This window comes from Ranitomeya variabilis, chromosome 2, assembly GCF_051348905.1.
Source record: "Ranitomeya variabilis isolate aRanVar5 chromosome 2, aRanVar5.hap1, whole genome shotgun sequence".
NCBI lineage: Eukaryota > Metazoa > Chordata > Amphibia > Anura > Dendrobatidae > Ranitomeya > Ranitomeya variabilis.
The window spans coordinates 1,072,690,032-1,072,700,108 of NC_135233.1; the positions used below are offsets into that span (position 1 = coordinate 1,072,690,032).

At 42.7% G+C, this 10,077-nt stretch overlaps 1 protein-coding gene across 1 annotated transcript in view; it reads right to left on the bottom strand.

Moving 5' to 3' along the window:
* The window catches only part of LOC143808677 (cytochrome P450 2K1-like), a 200,170-nt gene extending 191,831 nt beyond the window's left edge, over positions 1-8,339 (bottom strand). The window contains exons 1-2 of the mRNA XM_077291581.1: positions 8,290-8,339; positions 7,824-8,020 (exon numbers count right to left, since the gene is read on the bottom strand). Of these exons, the coding sequence (XP_077147696.1) occupies positions 7,824-8,003 (180 nt within the window). The 5' untranslated portion in view covers positions 8,004-8,020; positions 8,290-8,339. The remainder of the gene's footprint in view (positions 1-7,823; positions 8,021-8,289) is intronic.
* Between the last annotated feature and the right edge of the window lie 1,738 nt (positions 8,340-10,077).

A 10,077-nucleotide genomic window follows, 5' to 3' on the forward strand; every position in this document is an offset into this window, starting at 1 on the left:
ACGCAGCCTGCACCTTACCGAGGGAAGCGGCAGCGTTCTTTGTTTAAAATTCGCGCTTTTCTTTCCTTTACAAGAAGTCCAGGCTTGTGATTGGTTGCGTGCCGCCCATGTGGCCGGGACGCAACCAATCACAGCAAGCCGTGACGTAATTTCAGGTCCTTCAGGATTTTAAAATTACGTTCCGGCGTTGTGATTGGTTGCGTCGCAGTCACATGGGAGACGCAACCAATCACAAGCCGGGACGTCACGGGAGGCTGGACACGCGCCCATTTTAAAATGCGCGCGTGTCCAGCCTCCCGGCTTGTGATTGGTTGACCGCGGCGCAACCAATCACAAGCCGTGACGTCACGGGAGGCTGGACACGCGCGCATTTTAAAATGCGCGCGTGTCCAGCCTCCCGTGACGTCACGGCTTGTGATTGGTTGCGTCTCCCATGTGACTGCGACGCAACCAATCACAAAGCCGGGACGTAATTTTAAAATCCTTAAGGACCTGAAATTACGTCACGGCTTGCTGTGATTGGTTGCGTCGCCCATGTGACTGCGACGCAACCAATCACAACGCCGGAACGTAATTTTAAAATCCTGAAGGACCTGAAATTACGTCACGGCTTGCTGTGATTGGTTGCGTCCCGGCCACATGGGCGGCACGCAACCAATCACAAGCCTGGACTTCTTGTAAAGGAAAGAAAAGCGCGAATTTTAAACAAAGAACGCTGCCGCTTCCCTCGGTAAGGTGCAGGCTGCGTCGGAGAGGTGAGTATAGCAATATTTTTTATTTTAAATCTTTCTTTTACACATTAATATGGTTCCCAGGGCCTGAAGGAGAGTTTCCTCTCCTTCAGACCCTGGGAACCATCAGGAATACCGTCCGATACATGAGTCCCATTGACTTGTATTGGTATCGGGTATCGGTATCGGATTGGATCCGATACTTTGCCGGTATCGGCCGATACTTTCCGATACCGATACTTTCAAGTATCGGACGGTATCGCTCAACACTACTGACCACATAAGTCCTCTTTCTATATTTCTGCTATTATTTAGTGGGCCTCTCTTTGCTGAATCTAGTTCATACTTACGTTTGTCATTTCCTCTTACCTCACCGTTATTATTTGTTGGGGGCCTGTATCTACTTTGGGGTACCTTTCTCTGGAGGCAAGTGAGGTCTGTATTTTCTCTGAAAGGGTTAGTTAGATCTCCGGCTGGCGCGAGACGTCTAGAACCAACGTAGGTACGTTCCCCGGCTGCTGTTAGTTGTGGGCTAGGATCAGGTATGTGGTCAGCTTAGTTACCACCTCCCTAAGAGCTAGTTTTTATGTTTGCAGACTTTGCTGAAGACCCTGAGATCCTCTGCCATTAGGATCACAACAGTGGACCCACCTTATCCTCCTCCATCTCAGCTGATTACCAATATGAAAGCTTTTTATGTATATACAGCATTTGCAGTTTGATCTGTATAATGTGTATAGAATGCTGTATGTATATATAGCTGTATATAATCACTGTACCACCTATATAATGTATGTACAGCAGTCTATATACATTATATACGCAACACTGCTACTGATGTATATATGCGTTATATAGGTGATACTGGTGTATATATATACCATGACTATACACTGCTATCACAGTATCACCTATACTATATATTGTATATACAGCATTTGCAGTTTGACCTGTCTAATGTATATTGACTGTTGTATATACAATATACCACATATACTCGAGTATAAGCCGAGATTTTCAGCCCATTTTTTTGGGCCGAAAGTCCCCCTCTCGGCTTATTCTCGAGTCATACCCAGGGGTCGGCAGGGGATGGGGAGCGGGGGCTGTCTAATTATACTCACCTGCTCCTGGCGTGGTCCCTGCAGGTCCCTGGCTTCTTCCTGTACTGAGTGGTCACATGGTACCGCTCATTACAGTAATGAATATGCTGCTCCACCTCCCATAGGGGTGGAGACGCATATTCAATACTGTAATAAGCGGTAATGGTGACCGCTCAATACAGGGAGCGCTGCGCGATATTCACCTGCTCCCCATTCCAGGCGCCGCTCTGTCTTCAGCGTCTTCTGAATTGACGCTCAGGTCAGAGGGCACGATGACGTGGTTAGTGCGCGCCCTCTGCCTGAACGTCAGTGCAGAAGACGCTGAAGATGGAGTGGCGTCGGAACGAAGTCAGGTGAATATTGAAAGTGCCGGGGGCCTGAGCGACGGATAGGTGAGTATGTGATTTTTTTTTTTTATCGCAGCAACAGCAAATGGGGCATGTGTCTGTATGGAGCATCTTATGGGGCCATAACGTTTGTGCAGCACTATATGGGGCAAGTGTCTGTATGGGGCAATAATCAACGTTTGTGCAGCAGTGTATGGGGCCATAATCAATGTTTGTGCAGGACTATATGGGGCAAGTGTCTGTATGGGGCCAAAGTCAACATTTGTCCAGCACTATATGGGGCAAGTGCCTGTATGGGGCTATAATCAACTTTTGTGCAGCACTATATGGGACAAGTGTCTGTATGGGGCATTTTATGGGGCTATAACGTTTGTGCAGCACTATATGGGGCAAGCGCCTGTATGGGGCATCTTATGGGGCCATAACGTGTGTGCAGCACTATATGGGGCAAATATCTTTATGGAGCATCTTATGGGGCCATAATAAACGTTTGTGCAGCATTGTATGGGGCAAATGTCTGTATAGATTATATTATGGGGCCATAACGTTTGTGCAGCACTATATGGGGCAAATATCTTTATGGAGCATCTTATGGGGCCATAATCAAGGTTTGTGCAGCACTATATGGGGAAAATGTGTCTATGGAGCATCTTAGGTGGCCATTATTATCCTTTATGCAGGATTATATGGGGCATATTTTAATATGGAGCATCTTATGGGGCTATCATAAACTTTATGGAGCATTATATGGGGCTCCTGATTTAATATGGATATTCAAAAACACTTAACCTACTGATGTCTCAATTAATTTTACTTTTATTGGTATCTATTTTTACTTTTGAGATTTACCGGTAGCTGCTGCATTTCCCACCCTAGGCTTATACTCGAGTCATTACGTTTACCCAGTTTATGTGGCAAAATTACAGGGGTCGACTTATACTCAGGTTGGCTTATACTCGAGTATACTGTATATGGTATAAGTGATAATGCAATTATATACTGCAGTAGCAGTATCATCTATATAATGTATGTACAGCAGTCTGTATACATTACATAGGTGAAGCTGCGACTGCAATATGCACGGTACATTCTATAGGTTATACCAAAGAGTGTAATATACCCATATACCCCTACAGGCGAGATGCAGTATATCTACATTGTACACTGCTCAAAAAAATAAAGGGAGCACATAAACAACAGTATATAACTTCAAGTAGATCAAACTTCTGTGAAATCAAACTGCCCACTTAGGAAATAACACTGATTGAGAATCAATTTCATATGCTGCTGTGCAAATGGAATAGACAACAGATTTAAATTATTGGCAATTATCAAGACACCCTCAATAAAGGAGTGGTTCTGCAGGCGGGGACCACAGACCACATCTCAGTACTAATTCTGGCTGATGTTTTGGTCAATTTTGAATGTTGGTTGTGCTTTCACACTTGTGGTAGCAGTAAACAATGCACACAAGAGGCTCAGGTAGTGCAGCTCATCCAGGATGGCACATCAATGCGAGCTGTCGCATGAAGAGTTGCGGTGTCTGTCAGTGTAGTGTCCAGAGGCTGGAGGCGCTACCAGGAGAGAGGGCATTACACCAGGAGATGTGTAGGGGGCCGTAGGAGGGCAACAACCCAGCAGCAGGACAGCTACCTCCACCTTTGTGCAAGGAGGAACAGGAGGAGCACTGCAAGAACCCTGCAAAATTACCTTTAGCAGGCCACAAATGTGCATGTGTCTGCAAAATATGTAGAATTGAGAGTCCTCAGTGGTTGATACCTTTTAATGGCTAACTGAAAAGATGGTAACAAATTGCAAGCTTTCGAGACTACATACGTCTCTTCATCAGGCAAAGACTAAAACAAATTCTGAAGAATCACATATTTATGCACAACATAGTATAGAAAAAAAAAAAGAGGGGAAAAAACCATGGATAAGCCAGGTGACATAAAGCAGAATTACCATGGGTGATAAACAGTTATGTCCATAAATATTGGGCCAGTTCTTAGATAAGGATTGTTTTATTGTCCTGTGATTAGGGTCTCTGTTGTGATGACCCCACATGGTCTGATGGGCAAGTTCCTTAGTTAACCCTGCTGTTCTGTTCGGGTCATAGTGACCCGAACAGACTTTTTGCGGCCCTGTAGATTTTTTTCTGTAAGTCTCTAAAACTTGAGACTCCTTGACTTTTCCTCATTTGGGGGGACCTACATATGAGTATATATATATATTTTTTTTTTTCGTTTACTTTTTGCTACACGAAAAAAGTTACACTAGTTCTGTTCGGGTCATAGTGACCCGGCATCGTTTTTTACAGCTGTGAGGCCATATTTTCAGTGAAATAAAGGACTTATAACCTCAGTTGGGTCTATTTATTGCATCTACTATTGTATATCAATTGATTTTTTTCCTAAATTATTTCAATGGGGTCGTACGCGCGCTCTACCGGGGGTATGCATTGAGATCTGCGCACCATAAAAATGGCTTTATATTGATTATTTTTGGTGCGCAGTCTATTCTAAAATGTAGAGTGCATCCGGAGAGATCACTAGGTGTGCACTACACGTGTATATTTTGCGCAGAACGGACTGCTCAGAACGCGCTGTCTAAGACGGTTTTTGTTTGTAAATCTGAGCTGTAAAGTCTTGCAAATAATTTTTTTGGCTAAGTAAGTCTGTCTTCCTGGCTTATCTGCTTGTTTTCAGAAGTTTTCAAAATGTTTGATTTGATTGTTTTGATTTTTTTTTTTTTTTACAAAAATGTGTATTTTTCTATTTTCGTTTTGCTCATTGATCTGTTTTTTCAGAATAAAAACAAAAAAAAAAGATTTCTGTTTCATTTTTCTTTTTTTTACTACCAAACATGTTCACAAACAGTCTAGTAAGCAAAAAGTTATAAAAAAAAATGAGTTAGAGTGTCTAAAATCAAGGTTTAATAAGCCGGGTCATAGTGACCCGAACAGAACTAGTGTATAGTAAATGCGAACAGAACAGCAGGGTTAATGTAAAAAGACATAAATCCGTGTGACACTTTCATTCCTGCAGTTAGAGTGTCAAAGGTCGTCATCAGTTTATATTCCCAGACTCTCCTGTCTTTCTGCGATTTGAAGTTACCTTTTAGTACAAGTAATTTCATGTCCATAATGTTATGATTTGGGAGACAGAAATGTATTGCCACAGGTATATCCATTCTTTTTTCTCTTATTGTATGGCGGTGAGAGTTCATCCTTGTTCTCAGTTTCTGCCCTGTCTCCCCCACATACAGACCCCCAGTTGGACATTTAGTACAAATGATTAGGTACACCACATTAGAAGTGACGCAGCTGAAAGTACCTGGTATCGTGTAGTCCTGATGTGAGTTGGGAATCTTTATCTTGTCCGTGGTCATTATAAATGGACAGGTTTTGCCTTTTTTCTGGTTGCAAGGAAAGGTACCTGCAGCTGTTGGAGAGGACAGGGAGCTCCTGACAATGATGCTTCTTAGATTTGGGGGCTGCTTAAAACACAGTAGTGGGGGGTCTGGAAAAATGGATTGTAAGCGGGCATCTTTTTGCAGTAAAGGTTGTAATTTCCGTGCAGCTCCCCTTAGCGCCTCCAGATTTGGATTGTAGGTAACTACTAGAGGTACCCGGTTATTTTCTTCTTTAGTTTTGTAATGTAGCAGGTGATTCCTTGACATTCTGGTGGCTCTTGTTATCTGGTTTTCAATTGTTCTTGGATGGTAGCCCTGATTCAAAAATGCAAAACCTGTCCATTTATAATGACCACGGACAAGATAAAGATTCCCAACTCACATCAGGACTACAAGATACCAGGTACTTTCAGCTGCATCACTTCTAATGTGGTGTACCTAATTATTTGTACTAAATGTCCAACTGGGGGTCTGTATGTGGGGGAGACAGGGCAGAAACTGAGAACAAGGATGAACTCTCACCACCATACAATAAGAGAAAAAAGAATGGATATACCTGTGGCAATACATTTCTGGCTCCCAAATCATAACATTATGGACATGAAATTACTTGTACTAAAAGGTAACTTCAAATCGCAGAAAGACAGGAGAGTCTGGGAATATAAACTGATGACGAGCTTTGACACTCTAACTGCAGGAATGAATGTGTCACATGGATTTATGTCTTTTTACATTAACTAAGAAACTTGCCCATCAGACCATGTGGGGTCATCACAACAGAGACCCTAATCACAGGACAATAAAACAATCCTTATCTAAGAACTGGCCCAATATTTATGGACATAACTGTTTATCACCCATGGTAATTCTGCTTTATGTCACCTGGCTTATCCATGGTTTTTTTCCCCTCTTTTTTTTTTTTTTCTATACTATGTTGTGCATAAATATGTGATTCTTCAGAATTTGCTTTAGTCTTTGCCTGATGAAGAGACGTATGTAGTCTCGAAAGCTTGCAATTTGTTACCATCTTTTCAGTTAGCCATTAAAAGGTATCAACCACTGAGGACTCTCAATTCTAAATATTTTTCTATCTACTGGCTAACACGGTACCAAGATATATTTCTTTCCTGTATCATGTGTCTGACAAATGGTTAGAAACTGACTCCATGAGGATGGTCTGAGTACCCGATGTCCACTGGCACCCTGTGCTCTTCACAGATGAAATCAGGTTTACACTGAGCAAGTGTGACAGACGTGACAGAGTCTGGAGATGCCATGAAGAGCGATCTGTTGCCTGCAACATCCTTCAGCATGACCTGTTTGGCAGTGGGTCAGTAATGGTGTGGGGTGGCATTTCTCTGGAGGGCCGCACAGCCCTGCATGTGCTCACTAGAGATAGCCTGACTGCCATTAGGTACCAAGATGAGATCCTCAGACCCCTTGTGAGACCATATGCTGGTGCAGTTGGCCCTGGGTTCCTCCTAATGCAGGACAATGCCTGACCTCGTATGGCTGGAGTGTGTCAGCAGTTCCTGCAAGATGAAGGCATTAAAACTATGGACTGGCCCCCCAATTCCCAGACCTGAATCCGATTGAGCACATCTGGGACATTATGTCTCGCACCATCAACCAAAGTCACATTGCACCACAGACTGTCCAGGAGTTGGCAGATGCTTTAGTCCAGGTCTGGGAAGATATCCCTCAGGAGACCATCCGCCGCCTCATCAGGAACATGCCCAGGCATTGTAGGGAGGACATACTGGCACGTGGAGGTTACACACAATACTAGGCATCTTTTCCTTGTCATGAGGCATTTCCACTGAAGTTGGATCAGCCTGTAATTTGATTTTCCACTTTGATTTTGAGTATCATTCCAAATCTAGACCTCCATGGGATATTCATTTTGATTTACAGTGATAATTGTTATGTTTTATTGTTCTGAACACATTCCACTATGCAATGAATAAAAAATTGCAACTGGAATATTTCATTCAGAAATATCTAGGATGTTGTATTTTAGTGTTCCCTTTATTTTTTTGAGCAGTGCATATATACATATATAGAATATATATTCAAGCCAAAAAATACAAACAAACTGTGTGAAGGAAATCTACAATAAATAAACCCTTTAAATATTTACTATTTTCATTATGTGGCTTTATTATATTCCCATTCCTTCCAGGCAACAGAATCATAATGATTTAGGATAAAAAAGTCAAATTACTGAATGTTACCTCGTGCATTGTCAGATGTGGTCTCTTCATATCTAGAATGTGCAGATTTCCAATGATTGGTAGCGGTCGAGGTCCGGGGGGCAAATTATAAGCATTTTTCTTCTGTCCAAAGAAGAACAGGACAAAAAAAAGACATAAAATAATAGACAGAACCAATGTGATGGGATCAGATGGGATCATAATGCCAGGAAGGGTTTCTGTAGAAAGATAAAGAGAAGCATATAAATGTGCAAATATCTATAAACATTATCTTATCTATATTTAGATAATGCATGTTTCTTTCTCTTTCTTCCTTTCTTCCTTTCTTCCTTGTGCAAATATCTGTGAACATAATCTTATCTATATTTATTTATGTATTGCATGCCTTTCTTTCTTTCCACAGAATTTCTATACACCTATCCTACCATACCTAAAATCCTTCTGTATTCTCAGTATTATTTTTCTATCCCTCAGCATTTATGCTTACTTTGTTAATGAAATGTCCCCGACTGATCCTGCTCTTCTGTGTGATTTGGCAGTTCTGATTCACCTTATATAACACTGAAAATGTAATGTGATATTTACAATCCGCCCAGATATTCGGGCCAAGAAATTGTTTTTTTTGAGATTTGCTGTGCCATGGAGCAAAGTTTTCCAATAAGAGTACAGCTACAAATTAAATCTAAGTGACTGGAGGACCCAACATGTCCATGAATAGCACAGACCAGTGGTGAGGAATTTCAGATTGGTTGTCTACAGCTGGAGCTGGTTATATACAAATGTGGTAGCTATTGGCGGATCGTAGGCTCAGTGGTAGTCATGGCTGAGGACATATGATCCATCACACCCTGGCCTCCCCTCACATAAACATAGTGTCCCTTAGTCAGCATACCTGTGTTTTCAGGTCCAGCATCGTCAGGTTCTCTTCTGCGCCACTAAAGGCTTTCTGCAGCTGAATTTGCAAGAATTGAGACACTTCAACTTGAAACTCACAGCATTAACCACAGATTGCACATCACATGTATCTTCATCTTTCCCTGCACTACTTGCCACGTCCTCCAGTACATTATGGGGCAATAGCGCCTTTGGCAGTACTGCAGTATCCTCCTTGTCCAGACTCACTGAATTTGGGGGTCCCTTCATCCGTTTCGCCCCTGATCGGAGGGCATCAGCCCATGCAATGATCTGCCATATATTGGACAATCAGCTCCCTGTACTCTTTCCGGACCGCTTTCTTTCTTCCCTCCCAAAATGCTGTAACATTGATACTTCATACTGTCCGTTTGTCCTAAGGATCCCCGATTGGCTGGGCTTCACTGCTTCCTTAACATTACAAGTCTGCTGTGACGTCCTGGGCCTATAAACCATGCAGATGGTTCAGGTGCCTGGGCCCTTCTGCCATTCCTAACACTGTACACTCACTTACTACACAGCAGCCCCTCCTATAGTTAACTATTTCCTATAATAAAATAAATACACCTACAATTATCCTGCATAATGTGTCATGGGAGACCTAGGTAGGAAAGAGCTAATAACCCGGGCCCCTGCGAATTCCCTCAGACTAGGGAAACCCTGACTGACCCTCTCCCAGAGTTTACTGTTGTGAAATTGGATTTTGGGCTCCCCCGGTGGCCACTGGTGGAATTGAACTGGTGTGCATCATCCCCTCTGTTCACCTGTTTCCATCAGGATGTGGGAGTCGCTATTTAACCTTGCTCCTCTGTCACTTCCATGCCGGTCAACATTGTAATCAGAAGCCTTTCTGTGCATGTTCCTGCTACTAGACTACTCCCAGCTAAGTTGGACTTTTGTCCTTGTTTGTTTTTGCATTTTGTTCCCGTTCACAGCTGTAGTTTCGTTTCTGTGTCTGGAAAGCTCTTGTGATCTGAAATTGTCACTCTGATGTTATGAGTTAATACTAGAGTCTTAAAGTAATTTCAGGATGGTATTTTGATAGAGTTTTCAGCTGACCATGAAAGTGCCCTTTCTGTCTTCCTGCTATCTAGTAAGCGGACCTCAATTTTGCTAAACCTATTTTCATACTACGTTTGTCATTTCATCTAAAATCACCGCCAATATATGTGGGGGCCTTTGTCAGCCTATCGGGGAAATTTCTCTAGAGGTGAGCCAGGACTATATTTTCCTCTGCCAGGATTAGTTAGTCCTCCGGCCGGCGCTGGGCGTCTAGGGATAAAAACGTAGGCAACGCTACCCGGCTACTGTTAGTTGTGCGGCAGGTTTAGTTCATGGTCAGTTTAGTTTCCATCCTTCCAAG